The 20,314-nt window shown below is 62.0% G+C and overlaps 4 protein-coding genes across 8 annotated transcripts in view; 2 read left to right on the top strand and 2 right to left on the bottom strand.

The window, feature by feature from the left end:
- PDE6B (phosphodiesterase 6B) overlaps nucleotides 1–6,507 on the top strand; it is a 29,395-nt gene extending 22,888 nt beyond the window's left edge. Inside the window, exons 14-22 of the mRNA XM_020901364.2 lie at nucleotides 162–271; nucleotides 387–474; nucleotides 864–964; nucleotides 1,199–1,306; nucleotides 1,808–1,871; nucleotides 2,189–2,263; nucleotides 3,561–3,644; nucleotides 4,772–4,919; nucleotides 5,687–6,507. Of these exons, the coding sequence (XP_020757023.1) occupies nucleotides 162–271; nucleotides 387–474; nucleotides 864–964; nucleotides 1,199–1,306; nucleotides 1,808–1,871; nucleotides 2,189–2,263; nucleotides 3,561–3,644; nucleotides 4,772–4,919; nucleotides 5,687–5,748 (840 nt within the window). The 3' untranslated portion in view covers nucleotides 5,749–6,507. The remainder of the gene's footprint in view (nucleotides 1–161; nucleotides 272–386; nucleotides 475–863; nucleotides 965–1,198; nucleotides 1,307–1,807; nucleotides 1,872–2,188; nucleotides 2,264–3,560; nucleotides 3,645–4,771; nucleotides 4,920–5,686) is intronic.
- A 1,167-nt stretch (nucleotides 6,508–7,674) lies between these two features.
- Nucleotides 7,675–9,157, bottom strand: ATP5ME (ATP synthase membrane subunit e). 3 transcript variants are annotated; one of them, XM_070462536.1, is made up of 4 exons: nucleotides 8,974–9,157; nucleotides 8,702–8,756; nucleotides 8,212–8,310; nucleotides 7,675–7,754 (listed from the first exon to the last, which is right to left on the bottom strand). In XM_070462536.1, exons 1-4 carry the CDS (start codon nucleotides 9,061–9,063, stop codon nucleotides 7,729–7,731), a joined length of 270 nt encoding a protein of 89 aa, XP_070318637.1. In that variant the 5' UTR covers nucleotides 9,064–9,157; the 3' UTR covers nucleotides 7,675–7,728. The 3 variants fall into 3 exon arrangements, with proteins under 3 accessions (XP_070318637.1, XP_020757021.2, XP_020757022.2); XM_020901362.2 differs by having other exon boundaries at nucleotides 8,962–9,157; XM_020901363.2 differs by having other exon boundaries at nucleotides 9,028–9,147.
- A 6-nt stretch (nucleotides 9,158–9,163) lies between these two features.
- On the top strand, nucleotides 9,164–11,867 carry MYL5 (myosin light chain 5). Its single transcript, XM_070462425.1, is given in 5 exon segments — nucleotides 9,164–9,324; nucleotides 10,214–10,344; nucleotides 10,765–10,843; nucleotides 11,333–11,381; nucleotides 11,718–11,867. Coding segments are annotated over 5 exon segments (543 nt in total). The 3' UTR covers nucleotides 11,841–11,867.
- Nucleotides 11,612–19,946, bottom strand: SLC49A3 (solute carrier family 49 member 3). 3 transcript variants are annotated; one of them, XM_020901357.2, is made up of 10 exons: nucleotides 19,613–19,944; nucleotides 16,819–16,977; nucleotides 16,424–16,637; nucleotides 16,203–16,279; nucleotides 15,007–15,144; nucleotides 14,760–14,876; nucleotides 14,016–14,168; nucleotides 13,592–13,749; nucleotides 13,320–13,429; nucleotides 11,612–12,836 (listed from the first exon to the last, which is right to left on the bottom strand). In XM_020901357.2, the coding sequence occupies exons 1-10, from the start codon at nucleotides 19,748–19,750 to the stop codon at nucleotides 12,655–12,657; spliced, it is 1,446 nt and encodes a 481-aa protein (XP_020757016.1). In that variant the 5' UTR covers nucleotides 19,751–19,944; the 3' UTR covers nucleotides 11,612–12,654. The 3 variants fall into 3 exon arrangements, with proteins under 3 accessions (XP_020757016.1, XP_070318635.1, XP_070318636.1); XM_070462534.1 differs by lacking the exon at nucleotides 15,007–15,144 and having other exon boundaries at nucleotides 19,613–19,946; XM_070462535.1 differs by lacking the exon at nucleotides 13,320–13,429 and having other exon boundaries at nucleotides 12,607–12,836; nucleotides 19,613–19,945.
- Between the last annotated feature and the right edge of the window lie 368 nt (nucleotides 19,947–20,314).

Genomic DNA, 20,314 nt, shown 5'->3' on the forward strand with positions numbered 1-20,314 from the left:
GGAGGGGAGCGGGGAGCCTGAAGGCGGGGCCTTCAAGGGCCCGGAAGCAGTGGCGGGCACGCGAGCTGGGGAGGCGCTGCGGGCTCAGCTGAGCTCCCCGGGGGGCCAGGCAGGGCAGGAAGGGAGGTGGGCGGGAGGAATCTGGGCGCCTGTCTCTGCAGACGGGCAAGCTGAAGAGCTACTACACGGACCTGGAGGCCTTTGCCATGGTGACCGCCGGCCTGTGCCATGACATTGACCATCGGGGCACCAACAACCTGTACCAGATGAAGTAGGCGCGCGTCCTGGGGCCTCTGAGGGTGCCACCCCTCCCCTGGGGTGCTGGGCACACAGGCTGCCCTGGGGCCTCTGCCCACTGCTTGTTCTTAGCCAAACCTCTGTGACAGGTCCCAGAACCCTTTAGCCAAGCTCCACGGCTCCTCGATTTTGGAACGACACCACCTGGAGTTCGGGAAATTCCTTCTCTCCGAGGAGGTCCGTGTCCTCCCCTCACTCTCCCTAGTCGCTGGCCAGCTGACCTGCGCCCGCACCCCTGAACCTCCACCGCCAGCGACCACGCCACACTGCTCTGGGCTGAGAAGGGAGGCAGGCTCTGAAGCGATGGGGGCGATGGGACTGTCTGGTGGTTCCAGTTTGGAAATGCCTCCTGGGGGCGGGGGCTCATATCCCAGGTGTTGAGGGGAGGTGGGCCGTTAGACGCCCCCCAGTGCAATATGGGGCCACCGGCATCTGGGGCCCATGACCCTTGGGTGGAAGATGGCCAGCGACACGGGGAGGGGCAGATGGACAGCCTCCAGGAGGGGGTTGGGGGCAGGCACAGAAGTGGGCGCAGCTGTGACGGGAGCCCCCCCCGCCCCCCGCAGACCCTGAACATCTACCAGAACCTGAACCGGCGGCAGCACGAGCACGCGATCCACCTCATGGACATCGCCATCATCGCCACAGACCTAGCACTCTACTTCAAGTGGGTGCCACCCGCCGCCCCGCTGGCGCCCCAGGGCCCTGTTGGGAAGAGCCGGTGGAGGGGTACCTGGGGTCCCAGACAGACGTGCCCCGCCTCCGGACCCCAGGCCTGGACTCCGGCCTCGGTTCCTCTCTTGGAGGGTGGGTGGAGCTCAGACAAAGGAGGACAAGTTGGCAGGGTCCTGCGTGGGTGGGAGGGAGGGGTCGACTCCCTCCCTTTGTCCTTCGGGTTCAGGAAGAGAACGATGTTCCAGAAAATTGTGGATGAGTCCAAGAACTACGAGGACAGGAAGAGCTGGGTGGAGTACCTGTCCCTGGAGACCACAAGGAAGGAGATCGTCATGTGAGCAGAGCGCGCGGCTCCGCCCCTCGATTGCAGCGCCTCCTGCAAAGCTCCGTGGGCCAGACTAGGAGCCCAGAGCCTGGGCAGCTCACTTCCGGGCAGCGTCCGTGCCCCCACCCCAGCTGCTCTCCTTTCCGGGGAGGCTGCAGGATTTGGGATCAGACAGGCCGAGTCCACAATTAAATAATTTGCTCACATTATGAGCCTCCATTCCTTCATCTGCAAAGTGGAGATTCAGAACTAGTCCAGCCCCAGGCCTGTCCCAGTGGCCCAATGAGGAGATATGTGTAAATCACTGGCCCCCAAGAAACACTTGCTGACTTTCATCCCTGGTGGCCTGGGGTGACAGGGGAGGGCTGGAGTGGTGCACAGGATAGGACATCCACCACTGGAAGGACACTGGCGCTTGGGTCTGTGCCCCCAGGGACACCAGGCCTTGCAGGGGTGGAGGGCAAGGAGGGAGGCTAGGCTGGGCATACCTGGAGCTCCATCTGCCCACAGGGCCATGATGATGACGGCGTGTGACCTGTCTGCCATCACCAAACCCTGGGAAGTTCAGAGCAAGGTCAGAGTCACATGGGTCCCCAGACATCTTGCCAGTCTGCATGGGGTTACATCTAAGTGGGGCCTGGGGTAGGGAAACAGCCCCACATGTCTGCAAGGTGAGGCAAGGGTGGCTGCCCAGCTTTGGGGCCCAGCCAGAGCCGACACGCTGGAGGAGGCTGCTGCACTCCTGGGTACCACAGCAGTGTAGCCTCAGTAGTAGGGCCACCAGTCTGGGGCACAGAAGGCCGAGGGCCCTGGCCATCCCGGCAGGATCTCAGGACAATATCTGACCAAGCGCTGAATCCACCGGGTGCTTGCCTTCTGTGTGCCTTTCAGGTCGCTCTGCTGGTGGCAGCTGAGTTCTGGGAACAAGGGGACTTGGAGAGGACGGTTCTGGATCAGCAGCCCATTGTGAGTGTCGCTTCCAGTATCCTCAACAGCTGTCTCGGTCCTTGGGAGGCTCAGGCCTGGCTGGGTGCAGACTGGGGACCCCTAGGGGTTCTGGAATCCCGGGGCCTAACTCTCACTTTGTGGGGTCATGTGACATGAGCCTGGATCTGGGTAAAGTTGTGGAAATACAGGGATTGGGTAAAGATGTGATGTGCTGCAGAGGTGGACAGCTGTTGCCGAAGCCGCAGAGCCAGGCTGCGGCTCCTGGTCGAGAGCCCCCATGGGCCCAAGCAGCTCTGCAGTGAGCCCCTATGTGGCTGCGAGCTGCTCCAGGGAGGCTCAGGGTGGGGCAGGCCTGGCCCACGGGGAGAGTGCTGGGCGGGGGAGTGGTGGCCGGAGTCCAGGGCTCACCTGGATGTGGCTGTAGCTGTGGAGGGAGTAGCCGAGGTGGGGAGTGTGCAACAAGGCTGGGGTGGTGTGCAGAGCAGGACTGCCCGCTACTGGAAGGACACGGGGGCTTGGACCTGTGCCCACAGTCACCAGGCCTCACAGAAGTGGAGGTGAGAGAGGGAGGCAGACTTGGTGTACCTGGAGCTCCATCTGCCCACAGGCCCACAGGATGCCAGGATCTTTGGGTCAGCAATGTGGGGATCAGGAATCTGTTGCTAGACCGAACTGGCACCTGCATGGGGACAAAGACACGAGCACTGCCCAACAATGAGCAGAAGAGACGGAGGAAGGTTTGGTCTCACAGGCCAACTCCAGCCTCTGAAGAGCTCTTTGAGCACGGGGCTGCGAAGGCCCGGGGCCAGGTGCAGACTGCAGGAAAGGGTGCCCTGACCAACCCCGAATCTTGGCAGGAGGACAGGCAGCCTGTCTGTCTCCCCGGGCTAGGACACTAGGGTCCTGCATGACTCACTGCAGCACGCTGAGCTCCAGACAGTGGGCAGCTGTGAGGAAGAGACTGCCAGGAGGCAGCTCAGAGGGGTGGTCCAGAGGCTGGACACTAAATCAGTTCCTTCAGAATATCTGGGCTTTGCCCCTTAGGAGTTGTGGGTCAGGTCTTGGGTCAGGACCATGGATAGCTCATGGGGGAGCCGGAGGAACTTGGCTCCAGGCTCCACAACGGGGCTGGCGTGGCAGGGGCCCAGCGCCACCTAGGGCAGCTCCCCAGAATGGCGCAGTGTCTTGGAGGGGAGTGTTGGGTCCTGGGTTTCCCTTCCAAGGTGAGCCCTACATGGACAGGTTCATCAGGCGGGGGTGGGGCTGAGTCCTGGGGCTCAGGGAGGGCCTCACAGTGTCCCTGGTCCTCCTTAAGCCAATGATGGACCGGAACAAGGCAGCCGAGCTCCCCAAGCTGCAGGTCGGCTTCATCGACTTCGTGTGCACGTTTGTGTACAAGGTGAGCAGGACAGCCCAGGGCCTGGCTGGGCTTGCGGGGGAGGGGTGAGGCGGGGGCTGCTGTGGGGCTCCTCCCCCCTCAAATCTGCACTTAAACTCGAAATCAGCAGTCTCACCCCAAGGGGGTCCCCTCCCTGTCATTCCCTCAGAAGGATCATGAAATTTCCCACCCCAATCTCTCCCTCCCAGAACGTCCTCCTGCACACCCCGACGTCACACCCCAAACATCCCTTCCCAAACCCCATCTAAAGGCACCCCCATGCAGGGCCCACACAGTGCTGTCAAGGCACCAACTGCAGGGCATGTGCGGTGCGTCCATTCAGGGTCTGAGCCCTGGGAAGATGGGGGCGGTCTAGCTGCCACCTGGGCGCGCCCGACCCCGCAAACACCTGGGCAGAGCTGGGGGTAGTGGGATGCAAGCCAAGGACCTGGGGCAGGTGCGGGACCTCGGCTCTGGGGACTGACCAAGGGGTGGGGGCAGAGCCCTCCGGAAGGTCAGCTGCCACGACTGTTTGCTGCAGTCTCGGGGGCAGACCCCATACTCCAAGAAGGGTGTTGGGTTCTGACTGCCTTGTCCCACTCCCCACCTCCGCCCCCGAGGCCTTGTGCTTCCCTTTACTGAAGCACCAGCTCCCTTTTCTGCCTCCACCAGGGGCTGGGGTCTGTGAGTGCCAGGACACACGTGCTGGTCCTCAGGTTGTCACCACCGGGGCCCACCAGGCCCTCCCTCCCAGGCCTTCCCTGCCTCCATCTACCCGCACAGCCTGTGTGTCCAGGTGTTCAGTGTGAGCATGTGCTCTGTGTGACATGCGATGTATGAGTGAGGGTGAAGGAGCCCCAGGAAGGTGACATGTAATGTATGAGTGAGGGTGAAGGGGCCCCAGGACCCGCATGTCTGCCCAGCCTTCTCAGCCCCCTGCTAGGGAATGTCTTTTCTGCTTGGATGCTTTCTACTTGATTCTTCAGGACCTCACCCCACAGCTCCTGTTCCAACCTCAAGGACACAAACCACAAGGCTTTCTCCCTTGTTAGGTCTTTGCTGGGGATGTGGCCTCTCTAACCACCCCACCTCTGGCCCAGCCTGCCCAGGAGACGCTGGGGGTGTGGTCTGACTTGTTTCCTTTCCAGGAGTTCTCCCGCTTCCACGAGGAGATCCTGCCAATGTTTGACCGGCTGCAGAACAACAGGAAGGAGTGGAAGGCTTTGGCCGATGAGTACGAAGCCAAGGTGAAGGCCCTGGAGGACCAGAAGAAAGAGGAGACGACGGCCAAGAAAGGTCTGGGCTCCACGCCAGCCTCAACCAAGGCCACACGGCCCGGCCCTGGCCTGCAGGGGGCGGGTGTGAGGTGACACTTGCCTGGACAAGGCAGCCCTGCGGTCAGTGTACCCGGACTCCGGGCTGCACAGACGGCCACCCCGCCAGATGGAGGCCCATCCCCTAGGAACGGGCTGGCTGACTCAGTGCGGCTGATGAGCCCGGTCTGAAAGGGCCTGCTCGGGGTCCAAGTCAGGGATTCTGGAGGGAAGTCGCCTTTATAAAGGGGAGGAAAGCCAACTCTTAACAGCTCCTCTGTTCCCATCAATCAGCAGTTCCCTCTTAAGTAGCTCATAAACTATCTACACTCCCACGCCAGCCTTAGAGCTCAAACAGCAGACCCACGGAACCTAAGAAGCAAGCTAGGGGTCAGCACGCGTGGTGTTCACGTCCCAGATGCAGAGCTTGGTCACCTCCCCACCCCACCCCCAGCACTGTGGGAGCACGGCTTCACTGTGACCAGCCGGTGTCCCCCAAATCAGAATCCCGGAGCCTCGTTTGTGCTCTGCGACTGTCATCACCATTCTCTGAAATGTCCGCAGGGGAGAGAACCCACAGAAACCAGCCAGCTGCGAGGCCACTGCTGGAGCGTCACCAGGAACTAAATTAGGATCGGCTGGGCTAATCGGCTTAGGCAGACCAGCCCCTGCCCTGCCCTTCCCCCTGCAGGGCGAGTGGAGGCGCTGGGCCACTCGTGGTCCTCGCTCACCATCTGTCTTCTCTTGCAGCGGGCACAGAAATCTGCAACGGCGGCCCAGCACCCCGGTCTTCTACCTGCCACATCCTCTGAGGCGGTCAGCGGGCCCCTGCCCCACACCCCACCCCCACCCCGGGACTCCACCTCTAACCACTGGTACAAGAGGTTAGGGAGTCTGAGAAAATGACCGAAGACCATTTTGGATACTTTGAACTTTTTTAAGGTTTGTGTTTTTATGAACTAAAGCCAACAATGAATGATCTGAACAGTGTAGCCTACCTTACCCTCATCCAACTTTTGGATACATAATCATACCACCAAGAGATCTTCAAAAAGGGTCTGTGAACTGTGTGTCTGAAAGCACTGGGTGAATATATTCAGAACTGCACATGTATTTATGTGTATAAGGGTGGAGAAATAGATACATAGACACCAATTCCCATCTGGTTTAGGAACAAATATATGAATAGAAATTTAGAATAAAATCAAAAGAAAACATGCTGCTCTTTTTTATGTGGCGGAGGACATTTATTTGTGACCAACCAGAAATCCTGCCAGAAAGGTCCAGGCTGTGAGACCAGTGATCAGAGCTGAGTGATCTATGCAAAAATAATCTGTTAATAAATGCTGCCCAGGGAGCTGCTCTGAACCTTGCTGAGGGATCCGCACCTGTGGCCTGCCCAAGTCCTCCTGCACCCCTGAGGTTTCCTTCATGGAAGCAACCACACGCCTCCAAGGACCAAATGGTTCTGAGCCGGGAAGAAAAGCCAAGTCAGACCCAGACAGAACACACGACTCACACTTGAAATGGGTGCTAAATATCTGATAGAAATAAAGGACTTTAACTTGTAATGTTAGCTTCAAAGCAATTGTTTCCAGACACTGGAAATTCCTCTTGGCTACAGCCACGGCCAGTGCTGCAAGGTCACTTGGGTTAAGGCTGGTTCAGATGCCGCTTTCTCCCACGGCCCCCGGCAGCAGCCGGCAGGGAACGCATGGGCCCCCCCACAACCTTCAGCTCACAGTGACACCTGGGGACAAGAGTGTGTGACTGGGGTCTCCCTCCAGTTCCCAGAGGGACCCAGTGGCAGCCACCCACCACCCTCAGGAACTCCTAGGGGGCATGCACTCCAGCCTCCCCTTTACTGAAAACAGGGAAAACAAATGAACTGGGGCTTGAAGCCTAGGAAGTCCACTCCAGGCACAAAGCTGCAACAGCAACTTTTGACACCAGGCCTCATGCACGCATATTAAATATATAACATTTGTGGGCTTTCCAGGTGGCGTCAGTGGTAAAGAACTCTCCTGCCAATGCAGAAGATATAAGAGACAAGGGTTCATTCCCTGGGTCAGGAAGATCTCTTGGGGGAGGGCACGGCAACCCACTCTGGTGTTCTTTTCCTGGAGAATCCCATGGACATAGGGGCAGGCTGCAGTCCAGAGTTGGACACAACAGAAACAACTTGGCATGCATGTGCACTGGGCTTGAAGAGGCATAGCCAGCAGGGGCAGAGTCTGCTGTCTGTTCAGGCACAAAGGCCCAAGCCCACTGAAAAGCTAGCTGCACCCCAGCCAAGTCCTCAGGAGGCCACATCCCCTACCTGGGGTCAAGAGGAGAATGTGCAAAAGGAGAAAAGAAATCCAAGCTCTACCTCTAAGGGCATCAGACACCCCCACCCCTCCCACTTGGCAAAGCCTGCCCCCTTTCCTGCCTGTCCAAGGTCTGAGCCAGGACTGAGGGGAGCAGCTCAGTAGCACCCATGATGCTTGGGCGAGCTGCGCCTCTGTTACAAACTGCATCCTTAGGGGCTCCCCTCCTCATTCCCACCCCCCAGCCCCCAGAGCAAGCGATGAAGTTTCTCTGTGTTCCGCCCTGTTTATGTACCAATCACTGAATCATTGATTAGTTTTTCCGGAATCCCTCTCCATTCACACTGCACATAATCTGAGAAGGTTGGCATACAACTGAGCCTGAGTCCAGAAACCAAACTACTGGGGACAATAAAGGAAAGTCAGAGATTCACAGAACACAGAAAACTTTATTCATCCACACTGCTCCGGAGAAGGGCAGGCTCACTTCAATATGGTATCCTCTTGGGCTGGAAAGTTAGAAGGAAAACACACCATTACACAGGCACATAGCCCATAAGGACCACGATTTTGGGGGTTAAACCGTCCAGCGTCTCTTCTCATGGAGCCTGGCTATGCTCTATTTCCACTCTGTCCTCGGCCTCCCTTGACCCGCGGGTCCTCACTAGGACCTGCCCTGCAGTCTGGGAGGGTGGAGCCTGGCTCTGGTTGCTGGCCTCTAAGGGTGAGAGAGTCCACCTCTAAGGCGCAGGGGCCAAGTCTCACTAAAGGCAGGTTAGCACCCACGCCCCACAACGGCTCTCCTTCCCCACCTCCAGCCCACCCCGCAAAGGATGGCCCAGGGGCCAGTGGAAATGGAGAAGGAGGCCTTTCCTCTCCACTCGCTGCTCCCTATGAAGCAGCAGCTGTTTCTGAAAACCCAGCGTGGGGCGGGGGCAAATCTAGGAGAGCCAGCCGCGTGAGCACCTTCAGCCAGCTCCCGCTCGATGCGCTTCCGCTCATCCCGCTGCTGCTTCTCCTCGGCTGCGAGCCTCCGCTCCTCTTCGGCCCGGGGTTTCAGGTAAGCTGTCAAAGGAAAGGCGGGCGCGGGGGTGTCCAGTGAACATTTCCACTGAAGCTCTAAAAGGAATTCAGTTCACAGGCACAGCCATCCTCAGGTACACCGTGAGTGCCAGGGGCGCCCGATTCCCACTCTCCTTTACCTGGATGTAGGTAAAGGCCTGATACCCACCTCCTAACGGAGAGCCCGACCCAGAGGGCAGCTACAGGACGCCCGCGGCCACTCCAGGCACCCAGCCGCCCCGCACTCAGTCCTCTCTGCTGCAAGGGGCTGCCCAGCCAACCTCCAACCGGCCGCGCGCGGGTGTCCGGCCCTCTCGGGTCTCAGGTCAGGGGCCTCCCGCGCCGCCCCTCTCCCGCCCCGGCCGGAGGGCCGCAGACGCCCGCGGACACTCACTGTAGCGCTTGGCACCGTAGGCCATGCCGAGGAACAGGGCGGAGTAACGGCCGAGCTGTGGGGAAAAGCGGTCAGGGGAGGCAGGGGGGACCGCGCCTGGGGGTCTCAGCCCACAGGGGCAGGGTCCGGGGCGCTGAGAGAGGGGAGGGGGTGGGGGTCACACCCGCGGCGTCGGGGCCCGATGGGGGGGGTCGCAGCCTCCTGGTCAGGGCAGGGGGTGCTGAGAGTCGGGGGCGCCGGGCCGGGGCCTCGAGCCCCACCGAGACGCTCACGCGCTTTGCCCACGCAGAGCCGATCAGCGGCGGCGGCTGCGGAGCCTGGTTCACCTTGATGAGCGGAGAGACCTGCACCGGCGGAACCATCTTGTCCGTGACCCTCGCGCCGGAAGCACAATTCGGACCGAAGAGGACGCCACAAGGCCCTGAACACCGCGGAGACGCAGACGCAGAGGCGCGGCCGGGCATGCGCATGCGCCGTCCACAGCTCGAGGACGCCGAGTGCCGACCCCTGGCGGCCGGAGGGCGAACGGCGCGCGCGCCCGCCCGGGTGACGTCATCAGGCGCGGCGCGCGGCGGATTCTGCAGGTGCAGTGGCCGGCAGCGAGTTCGTGTTCGCCGCAGCGGGTGCGACCTTCCTGTCCCCTGACGTTTTAGAACCAGGTTGAGCACAAATCGAGGCCCGGACACCTCGGGTACAAATATTTGAAAAGTGTGAGTCCACTGTACAAAGTGCAAAACCGAGCGCTCTCCCTCCTGCCTGTCCCGCCCCGCCCGCGGCTCCAGTGCGGCCGCAGCCACACCCAGGCCTGTCCGGGCTGCGGTCCGCCGAGACCAGCCCCGGGGACGGCCCGGGAAGGGGCTCGAGGCTTGGGCAGGGAATCCAGGGTCCGGGTACAAAGTGTAGCCTGAGTGCAGGCTGGCTCCCAGAGGAGGTGGTGGCCATGTCCAGCTCCTCTGGACTCACAGAGCAGGTCGACCGTGTGGCCCGAGCCCCTTCCTGGGGCGGCACGGCCGTGGGTGCCCCTCCGCCCACCACAGGCCCCATTTCCAGCCTCCCAGCGAAGCTAAGGTTTTCTCACCCCTGGAGCCTCCCTGGCAGAAAGGGGCACAGGTCCTCCTGAGAAGGCCAGCCTAGCAGAGCCTGCTCCCTTGGTCTCCCGACTCCAGGACCTTGCAGCCCCAAGTTTAAAGGTCCACGTTAGAGAGTCCCTCATCCTCACTTCTGCTGCCTTCTGCCAGGGAGGCAGGGGTCACGCTGGTGGGGTATTCTGTCCCTCAGCTCTGTGGTCAGCCCTAGGGAAGACACAGCTGACCCAGCCCAGGTGTGCAGAGAGGCTGCCCAGAGGTGGGCAGTGGTGGCCAGTTTCCCAACTGAACCTGCTGTGCTTACACACAGTTCCCATGGCAACGAGGGTTGGGGACACCTGGAGAATGACAGAGGGGGGCAGCCCCACAGCGCCTGTACCAACCACAAGGCCACCAGGGCAGCTGATACTCCTGCCCCGTGACCCCCACCCCCACCCCCCATTCCTGCAATAGACAAGATCAAAGTCAAGGATGACAAGCTGGATGCAACGTTCAAGGAGGCCTCGGGGCCCATCAACTTCACCATGTTCCTGAATGTATTTGGGGAGAAGCTGAGTGGTGAGTACCAGGCCAGCTTCAGGTCTGCCAAGCACTCTGTGTGCACTTACTTGACTCCTAACGTCTGCACATCTCACATAAAACCCAGATTTGCAGACCTCTTGAAAATCTCCAGGACCTGGCATTCCGGGACCCACATCTGGGGGCCCTGTCAGCACCCAGCCCAGGCCAACCTCTCCTCTATTGGCTGGTGGGGGCCTCTGTCCTTCACTGAGAAGTCGCCCACCTCTGGGCCTGGCAGGACCAATACCAAGAACAGTACCAAGAACAGTACCCTGGGGTGGGAGCTGAGGGTCTCTCAGGTGCTCAGAGTGGGAAGGCCACTGAGAGCATCGAGTGGGTGAGGATGTGGAGCCCTAGGTGGCGAGGGGGCAGGACTAGCGCCTGAGACGCCCAAGGTTCAAGGCCTCCTGTGGGCAGGCATGGACCCTGAGGAGACTGTCCTCAGCGCATTCAAGATGCTGGACCCTGCTGGCAAGGGCAGCGCCAACAAGGACTCGTGAGCATGACCCTGCGCACCCAGGCACCACCAGGGCAGGAGGAAGCCAGGCCCACCCCCAGCCTCCACCCCACCTGTCCCAGCTTTCAGGTCTTGATCAGCCTGCCCGGGATCCTGAGTCCCTCATAGTAACCCAGGGCAGGGTCAGCCATACCCACATGGGCCAGCGGTCACTGCCGTTCAGACCATCACTGAGTGTTTAGCCCCTCTGGGCTACTTCAGTCTCATAACCGGACTAGTCAGTGTGCCAGGCTGGTGCCCCAGGGATGTGGGAGTCAGGGATGGCTCCCTGTGGTCCCCCCTAGTGCCCAGGACTCACCCAGGGCCAGGCTCCCAAGAGGTAGCTGCCCTGTGAGCGGGTGGGATTGAAGGGGGCAGCCCTGCCCCCCATGAGGACCCATCACAGGGCTCGCCTGGGGCCACCCCTCCAGTTCAGGACCAGTGCCTTTCCCAGAACAGCCTAATGTGGCTGCTTCCTGCTGTCCTCAGCAGCAGGCGGCAGTTCATATCCTAGGCCAACAACATGACTGCTGAAGAGGTTTGGCCCCTGGCGCCCTACGTCCTTCCCCGAGGCCTTCTGTGAGGCCCAAGCATGGCCCTCGGGGCTCTGGGGGGATGTGCCTCTGCCCCTAAAAGCTGCAGCATCGGGAGGGTGGGACGCCCAGTGTCCAGGAAGGGGGATGCCAGCCCCAGCCCCACCCCTTGCCCTGCAGGTTCTCCCCCAGCTTCCTTCCCCCCCCACCCCCCGCACAGAAACAAGACAGAGCCTGGAGTCCAGTTCTTGTAATTCACCTGCTGGCTGCAGCCTTGAGGACCCTCCCACTCCTTCCACCCCAGCCTTGGCCTGACCCCCCCACCACCACCAAACTCGCAGGTCGACCAGATGTTCCAGTTCTCCACCAGCGATGTCACAAAGCAATCTGACTACAAGGTGCTGAGCCATGTGCTCACTCATGGGAAGAGGAGTAAGGGGCACCTCCACCCCATGGGCCTGTGACCAGTTGAATAAATGTGAACCCACAAACCTTCCTGCCCACAAACAGTGGGCAGAACCCACAGTGTCTCTGTTGGGCGGAGGTGTCCTCCTGGGGGTAGGAGTGTCCTCCAGGGGTGGGAGTGTCTGTGGGGTGAAGAAGGTCTGGGGTGGGGGTAACCCCCTGGGGGCAGGAGGGTCTTCAGGGAGTAGCAGTGTCTGCCTGGGGCCCACCCTCTGCCTCCTGCCCAGCCTGGCCCCACCTGCTCTGCCCATCTATGCTGGCACCAGGCTGGAGAGCTAGTCATTCAATGGTCAGCAGAGGTGGCTCTGGTATGGGCTTCTTCGAGGAAGGCCTTCCTCACACCTGTCCACTCCACACCCAGCCAAGCTGGGGCCCTTGGAATCCCACACCCACTCAGTTCCCCCTCACCCTGGGCCCCTGGTGCCAGGCCAGCCCCTGCAGCAGCCATCCTGGGCCTGGTCTGGCCACTGGGGTACCCCTGGTCAGTGGCCTCTTGTCTGCACAGCAGCAGCTTTTCTTGCTACGGCCACAGAGAATCCTCTGGGCCCTGCTGCCACGACCCTGGGTCCCCCAGGATGCCAGCGTCATCCCAGCCTCAGTCATGACAGGTCCAGCCAGAGGGACCAGAGCCCATGTCCCTGCCTCCCCTTCACATCCCTAGGTTCTCTTTTTGTCATGGCAACTGCTCTCTAGCCTCTGGCCCTCTGCCTGGCCCCTGAGACATCTTGGAGGGCTCCCAAGAGGAAGGAGGCAGGGCCAGTAGCAGCAGTTCCAGGAAGGGTCTGTTGGGGGCCAGAGTGCTGCGGTGGAGCCTCAGGGTGTGGCTGCCAGGTAGGGCACGTGGTCCAGGGTTGTTGCAGTTCCCGGGCGTTCGTCCTCCTGAATGGAGGGGCTGGCGTCAGCCTCGGCCTGCAGGCGCCGGTACGGGGTGTGGAAGAGGAGCACCAGGAGGCAGCTGAAGAGGACGCAGAGGCCGGCCATCAGCAGCATGGGCACTGGGGAGACACAGCCCAGCTCTGCCTGAGGCGCCCCAAGCACCTGGGCACTCACCCAGGTGCAGGGGACCCCAGAGCAACCTCGGGCATAGATCCCCGCCCAGCCCCAAGAGGCAAGTTCACAGAACCAGGGGCCGTGAGCCCCAAGGTCACCGCAACAGGTCTGAGGATGTGGGTGTGCAACACAATCCCACTCCTGTCTCTGGCTTTCTGTCTCCATCTCTGTCTTTCTCTGTGTCTCTTACTTTGTCTCTCCTGTCTCTGATCTCACTTCAAAACCGCTCACACATGGGGTCACAGGTGGGGGCGCTGCTCCTGCCACGCTGCGCTCCAGGTTATGCCTGCTGCCCTCAGGCCTGCCCCAACCCACCTCACCCCACAACGGACACCCTGCCAGGATGGCAGAGGTTGCCAAGAGAAAGAGGCCGGTGGAAGGGAGACTCCAGGGCTGGGTGGGGTCAACCTCCTGGTCTGTGCCCTCACCCTTCCAGTCCAGTGGGCCCTGGCCATCCCGGCAGGTGGAGACAGACGGCTCCGCGTGGCGCACGGTCAGGGAGGTCAGCAGCACCATGATGAGAACGCCCTCGGCCTGCCTGCACAGCCACGAAGCCCTCAGCCCCACCCCAGCACTGCCCCGGGCACCCGAGGGCAGCACACAGTAGGCATTCAGATTGCCCGCAGTGCGTCCGGTTGCGGGGGTGGGGCAAGGGGAGGGTCCCTGGGTCCCTAGGAAAGTCATGGGAATGCGCACTCACCCCAGCACGAAGACCAGTCCCGCGGCTGCGCCCTCACCCACGGGGAAGGAGCACTCGACCGCCAGCTCCATGGCAACAGGTGCCACCGAGAAGCCGAAGAACCCCAGCAGTGAGCAGATGGCAGCCAGCGCAACGGGCTGTCCCTGCAACTGGGACACCTGGGCAGCGAGCCACACAGACCGACAGGGCTGGAGTCAGAAGTGCCCCAGCCTGGACCCCAGGCCCTGCCAGGCCCTGTTGGGGGCGGGGCAGCGCCAGGGCTGGAGAGGCCACAGCGCCCACACCACTGCAGGGACACCCCGGCGGCGACGCCTGGGTGTGAGTGGGTCTGGTGTCTGTTATGGCCAACCTAACACCTTCCCCACCCCTGGGGCACCCCACTCTCACCCTCTGCAAGGTGGTCTCAGCTCAAGAGGACTCTTACCACAGCAAAGGCCACGCAGGCCAGAGACGTCAGGCAGAGGCCGATCTTGATGGCCTCGGTGAGGTGCTTGGTCCTGTCCACGTACAGGCCCAGAGCCACTGCCCCCAAGACTCCAAATGCGATGAAGAAAGCCCCACAGAGGCCCGCAAACTCCTGGAGGGTAGGGGGCACCTTGTCCATCATCTGAGCCCAGGAGGTGGCACTCATCCTTAGCGTGTACACCACCACCAGGAAGCCCATGGCGGGGTCACCGAGCAGCGCCGGAGATCCAGGCAGGACTGCGTGGGATGCTTGGGGGAGGAGGTGTCCTCCCTGGATTTGCCGCATCCTTGTCTCAGCTCCACCCAGGAACTGGACCAGTCCTAGAGAAAGGGCCTGGCTTCCGCAGATGCCCTCAGTGCCTGTCACCTCTGAGAAACTGGGAGCACTTGGGGCCTGAACCCCACACCCAGTGCTGAAGCCAGACCACAGCAGGCATGGCGGAGATGCTGCCAGTCCGATGCCAGAAGAACCCACAGGCCTGGCGGAGGGCCTCTGCCAGCACCCCGGCCCACAGCTGCCACCCACTGTCTGCAGACACAGATTCATACAGCATCTCAAGAGCACCCTAACAGAAGGTCACCCCATCCAGGTGTGGAGACAGCATTTGGGGAGCTCGTGGGCCACTCCACAGCCACCAGCAGGTCAACAGGCCCCCAAGGCTGTGTCTGGGTGGGGGGCCCCCAGGTCGGGGCCAGCACTCACGCTAGAGTAGCCGTTCACGCAGAGGACCTGCTCCAGGAGGGCCGAGAAGCTGGAGAAGATGCCAATGCCGCCCCCGAAGCACACGGCCAGAATGATGTAGGCCTTGTTCCTTGTGAGCTAAAGGGGAGGGGTCGCTCAGTCCAGAGCCTCAGCAGCACAGGCAGGGGCTCCAGGGGTGGCCTGCCCCCCCCCCGTCCTTCTGCCCCCCGCCTCTGCCCCCGGGGCCCACAGCACATGGGGCACTGACCAGCTTCAGCCCGGCTAGGAATGACAGCGAGGTGGATTGGGCAGCCCCTGCAGAGGGCGGGGTGGGGGGCACACTCTCCCAGAGGCATGCAGTGGCCAGCAGGAAGGCAAGGCCGGCAGGGAGGATGTAGGTGCCTAGCTGTGGGGAGGGTGTGCATGAGTGCACACACACACAGGTCCCCGTGGATGCACGCACACGGGCGTGAGTGCATGCACGCAGGTCCTCGTGGATGCACGCACACGCACATGGGCGCCTCAAGCCTGCTCCCCAGGCTCCAGACAAGCTGCTGCCTCCTCACTGCCCACCCCCACCTGTCGTTTCAGGTGGACACCGGCAAGTCCAGGGCCCGTTCAGGGCCTCCTCTGCTTTGCTGTATTCAGAAACCTGGCTTTCAAAATTTCACCCAAGGGTAACTCCAACGACAGCCTCAGCTTGACTGTCTCTGGGAGCTCTATCCAGCTGTCACCTGGACCCCCTCTCCCACCTCTGTGAGTGACCCCAACTCACCCAGCTGGAAGCCCCTCACTCCTCAGTGCACCCCACTCCCCAGCTGGATCAAAGCCCAGGCTCTCTCCCTGGACACTCCGGGCACACCTTTCGCTCCCCGAGCCGTTCTGGACCAGATGGAATCACTCCCCCTTTGGATCCCCCAGGGTGTCCATCACATCAAGCCAACCGCCTGCCACCTGGACTGATGCTTCCCTCCATCCTCCCCTTGCTCAGCAGACACACACCTCTGGCTGCAGCCGCACCCCTCAGTCTCGCCTCCACCGCAGTGTCTCTCTCTCTGGTCCCTCATCCTCCTCCCCACCCCACCCCCACCCCCAATGCCTCATCCTGCTGCAGCCAGCCTCTCGCCGCCCTGGTGCTCTCTCCCCTCCAAGAAAAACACCCAGCATCCCAGTGCCTGGGGTTGTGCCTGACACTCGGAAGGCACCCAGTACTTGAAACGGAGGAAGCCCCACGTACATGGGGTGCACTCAGCCCTGTGTCCAGAGAAGGTGCAAGTGCACACACACGGACAGTGTGGGTGCACAAGCCCACCACTCCCGCACATGTGCACACATGCACTAGTACACACAGCCCACAAACATGCACACACACACATGCAAACACGCACAGCCACTCGAGCACAGCCACACACTATACACCATACACAGAGGTGCACACACGCGTGCACCTGTGAGCTCCCTCACCATCAAGGGGATGTCCTCCTCCGTCTTCACAAGGATGGGAGACAGCAGGTTGGCTACCAGAATACCCAGGGGATTCGCTAAATGGACAGGGACGTGTGTCAGCTCAGGAAGGCAGGCTGGGCCCCCATCCATGGAGGAACCCTTGCCCCCAGACCAGGGAGTACACAGAGGCGCCCAGCCACACACTAAGCAGAGGGGACGCCGGCCTCGCCGAGACTCACACATGGTGCCGATCATGTTGGCTGTGGCTCGCTGGTGCTCAGGGAACCACAAGGCGGCCAGCTTGGCTGGAGAGAAGATGACCAGGGTCTGGGCCAGGGCGCAGAGGCTCTGCCCACCCAAGAGGAGGACAAACGGGTCCTGGATGCCGATGGCCATGCAGGGTATGGAGCGGATCACGCTCCCCGAGAAGTTCAGGAATGCGCCTAAGGTGGTCTGCAAGGGTGGGGTCAGAAGAGCTGCCCACCAGCCGGGACGCCCCCAGCGCCCCAGCCCCAACTCACCACCCAGGGGCTCTGCCTGAGGACTCGGGCCTCGGGAGGAGGGGGTGGCTCTCGATCCCACACTCGGGGACCCACCCGTCCCAGAGCAGGCCCTGGTGTGAGGTCGGACTCACTGCCCAGCGGAGTCCAACGGAGTCCAGAACCCAGATGGCCACCACACCGGACGGGATGGACACCACGAGGTAGACCAGTGATAGCCAGTTGATCTGCTCAGTGGAGAGGAGGAAGTGCCGGGCGATCGTGTCAGCCACGGGCGCAAAGCTGAGCCACAGCTGCGAGACACAGGCTGGCGTCAGCCCCGGGGCGGGCACCTCAGACACTGTGGCTGCCGGCTGCCCTGGGCGTGGCCAGCTGGTCTGAGGGAGAGAAAGGGTCCAGGGGTCCCGTCTGGGCTGGAGTCTTCACTTGGTCATGCCAGAGGGGAGCCACCAGCTGGGGGCTCAGACAGCATGTTGGGGCAGAGGACCAGAACCACCCTTGCAGACATGGTCCTGGGGCAGATGGAGGCAACAGCCTGGCTGGACTCTGCAGGACAGTGAGGCCCCCAGGACCAACCCTCCAAGGAGAAGGCCTGGGGCTGACAGCAGAAGAGAGATGGCCACCTTGCTGGGGTGGAGGGCGCCTAGACTGGGTGCTGGCCAAAGCTGGAGTGCCGGGGGGTGGGAGAGGGTCCCCCGGCCCCATGTCACGTGGACATGTAGTTTGCCCAGACAGGACAGGCCGAGGAGCACGTTGTGGGGGGCCACTCTGTGGATACTCAGTGCCCATGGAGGGAACCCAGGTGCACCAGAGCTTACTGCAGGAGGGAGTGGGGAGGCGTCCTGGCTTGGTCCAGAAATGAAGGTGTCACAGATCAAAGCCCGTGGACTCCACCTCTGAGAGGACACAGCAAGGCGGGAGCTCACCCAGGCCTCACACCCTGCCCCCATGCCGCAGGATCTAGCCTTCCTAACCCGAACAGAGCTCTGACCACAGAGCCCCACATGACAGCGACCTTGAGTAACAGTTGCCTTTTCCCTTTTTTCAGGACAGAGCTTCTAGGTTCAGGAAGAGCTTGGTGCAGGCCACTTGCTTCCTGCCCAGCTGATCCAGCAGCGAGAAAGCCTGGCTCTGGCTGCCACGCCTTCTCAGTGCAGCCCACCTTCGCTAGCCTTGCCCCTCCGTCCTCCCCAGAACCTGTGGCCAGCGGGGCAGAGACAGGTCTGAAATGCACACAGCAGTGTGGGGGTGACTGTGTGCCCACGGCGTGGACTTCCTCCACGTGTTCCCAGCCTGCCAGGAGGCCCTGTGCGTCCTTTGAGAACGTGGGAGGCCTCATTGCAAGTGCCGCCCACATACCCTTCACACTGCCCACCCCGCCCGGGACCGAGGGCCCTGCGCTTCTGGCCGCAGGAGGAGTGAGTGAGGGTGCATCTCTTGACCCGAGCTCCCTGCCGCGACCCCACAGGAACCGTGACGAGTCCTGGTGTGATTCCTGTCTGCTCCATGACGACTTGTGGATGAGACAAGTGCGGAGGGCACAGCCTCGTGCTCCAACACCCACCCCCAGACACTGAAGCAGCTGGAGGGTGCTGAGAGAGACCCCCGCTCTGCATTCTCAAACCACTTCACCCAAACACAGTCCTGGCTTCGCAGTGTTCAGACGCAGACCGGCAACTGCTGCAGAGAAAAACGAAGCAGGCTGGGGATGCCACTTGTCCCAGCACAGGGCTGGCCAGCAAGAAGAGGAGGAAAGAGGTCCCGAAAGTTTGCAGTGACGTCCAAGAGGGGCTGTCGCCCAAGAACCTCTCCCAGGGCTGCCCTCACCTGCCAACCCCTCATCGTCACAGTCTCTGCATCTGACCTCCCTCTGCCACTCGCGGCCTCTCTGAGCTTCGGGCCCCACTACCCACCGCCGCTTTGCGTTTCATGATTATGGCCGCCCCTCGCTGCCCAACTCCCTGAGGTCCAGTGTGAGGCTGAACAACGTTCTTTCAGGCAGCCTACAGGAGGAGACCCGGGGGCCCCGAACAGGCAGCTCTGCAGCCTGACTGCTCAGCAGGCAGCCACTAGCCTCAGGTTGGGAAGACCATGCAGTCCAAGGCATGCAGGATGGCACAGTCCGGGGCTGGAGGAGCAGAGAAAGGTATGCTGGCTGAGTCGTGGTGCGTGCTGGGCCGGCAGAGGGCCTGGGCCCTCAAGGAGCGAGTCTGGTGGAGCAGCAGGTTAGGAGAGCTGGGGCCCCAGAACCGGTATTCCTGGTTCTCGCGGGAGCTTCTCTAGTTTCAGGAGCTGTGATGATGAGCACTGTCCCTGCCAGCAGTGGGGTCGGTTTTAGAACAGCTGAAGGGTCACTGCCGACCCCAGCTGGGTGGCTGTGAAGAGAGGGACTGGGTGGGCAGGCAAGAAAGGCCTCTGGTGAGGGACCTTGCAAGTGAGCCAGAAACCCAGGGAGGGCAGAGGGGCCCAGGGAAGAGAGGCAGGCAGGGGGGCAGAGCGGGCGCCCAGGCTGCAGGGGGTGAGCGCTCGGCGGAGAGGAGAGGCCTCGGGAGGAGTCCTCCGTGGCTGCAAACAGTGAGTCTTTCGGAGGCAGGAGAGGCATCCTGGCGAAACCACCGCGGGTCTCAGGACCTGGGCTCAGGCCCTGCCAGGACAGACAGAAGACCCCCGCTCTCCCTGCGCAGCCTCGGCCCAGGAAGAGGCTCTCCGCCCCCGGCCCGCGCTGAGGTCGCCGGCGTCCTCGCGGCGGCCCTCCCCCGCGGTTCCGCCGTCGCGAGACTGGAGGGCTGCGTCCCGGGACTGGCCAAGCGGGTTTTCAGCGGCCTATTCTCCGCCGGGACGCGGCGCCCGGCGCGCACCGGACGTCGGCAGGGTCCCGGCCTGTCCCGCAGCCCTGCCCCGCACGCCTGGCCCCGGCCCAGCCCCTACCGTGGCGTTGGAGTAGCTGAGCAGGCTGATCACCAGCAGGAAGACCCACCGGCGGGCGTAGGTGCGGTAGCCCCCCAGCACGCTCCGGGCCGAGGTCGCCGCGGCAGCCTCTGGCCAGTCCCCCGCCGGCCCCGCCATTGCCACCACACCCGGGCTGCCGACTTTTGGAGCAGCGCTGATGGGCAGGACCGCCCTCGGAGGTGGGGTCGGGTCAGAACCCGCCCCACAGGCAGGGGTTACCACTGGTCAGGCAGAAAGAGGACCAAAATGCCCTTGCAGGGCCTCTGTGAGGTCCTTGCAATGGATACGTTCACGCGCGTGGGTCAGGAGAGGCTCCAGGAAGTCACTGCCTGGCAGAAAGGCCGCACTTCCTGAAAGGGGCTGTGGAAAGAACCCCTCCGCCACCCCCACCCACCAATTTCCTAAGGTCCAAACAAGTAACATCTGAGGCCAGCCTGGAGGAAGAGGCTGGAGTCAGTTTGCAAAGCGCCTCCAATCAATGCTGGACTCCACTAGATGCTCTTGACTCCCTGCAGAGAAGCAAAACTGAGGGAGGACGGGCAGAGAAGATGCCGGCAAAGGGGGAGGTGGAGACTAGCCTGTCCTCCGGCCCAGGGAAAGGGCTGTGCCAGAGCACGGGACCGTGGGCCAGGGAGGAGCAGGTGACCTCCCCCTACCTGGGAATCTGCAGTTTGCAGCTGA

Source organism: Odocoileus virginianus, unplaced genomic scaffold (genome assembly GCF_023699985.2).
Source record: "Odocoileus virginianus isolate 20LAN1187 ecotype Illinois unplaced genomic scaffold, Ovbor_1.2 Unplaced_Scaffold_5, whole genome shotgun sequence".
NCBI classification, from domain to species: Eukaryota; Metazoa; Chordata; class Mammalia; order Artiodactyla; family Cervidae; genus Odocoileus; species Odocoileus virginianus.

What these genes read in the sequence shown, in the direction of transcription:
- ATP5ME (XM_020901362.2), bottom strand. Translation starts at nt 9,063, where the DNA reads ATGGTTCCGCCGGTGCAGGTCTCTCCGCTCATCAAGGTGAACCAGGCT. An exon ending in CAAAGCGCGTGAGCGTCTCG is followed by an intron (nt 8,757 to 8,961) that starts GTGGGGCTCGAG and finishes TTTTCCCCACAG; the next exon opens with CTCGGCCGTTACTCCGCCCT. An exon ending in CTACGGTGCCAAGCGCTACA is followed by an intron (nt 8,311 to 8,701) that starts GTGAGTGTCCGC and finishes TTCCTTTGACAG; the next exon opens with CTTACCTGAAACCCCGGGCC.
- SLC49A3 (XM_020901357.2), bottom strand. Translation starts at nt 19,750, where the DNA reads ATGGCGGGGCCGGCGGGGGACTGGCCAGAGGCTGCCGCGGCGACCTCG. An exon ending in AGGAGGACATCCCCTTGATG is followed by an intron (nt 15,145 to 16,202) that starts GTGAGGGAGCTC and finishes CCCTCCCCACAG; the next exon opens with CTAGGCACCTACATCCTCCC. An exon ending in GGGCCCACTGGACTGGAAGG is followed by an intron (nt 12,837 to 13,319) that starts GTGAGGGCACAG and finishes GTGTCTCCCCAG; the next exon opens with TGCCCATGCTGCTGATGGCC.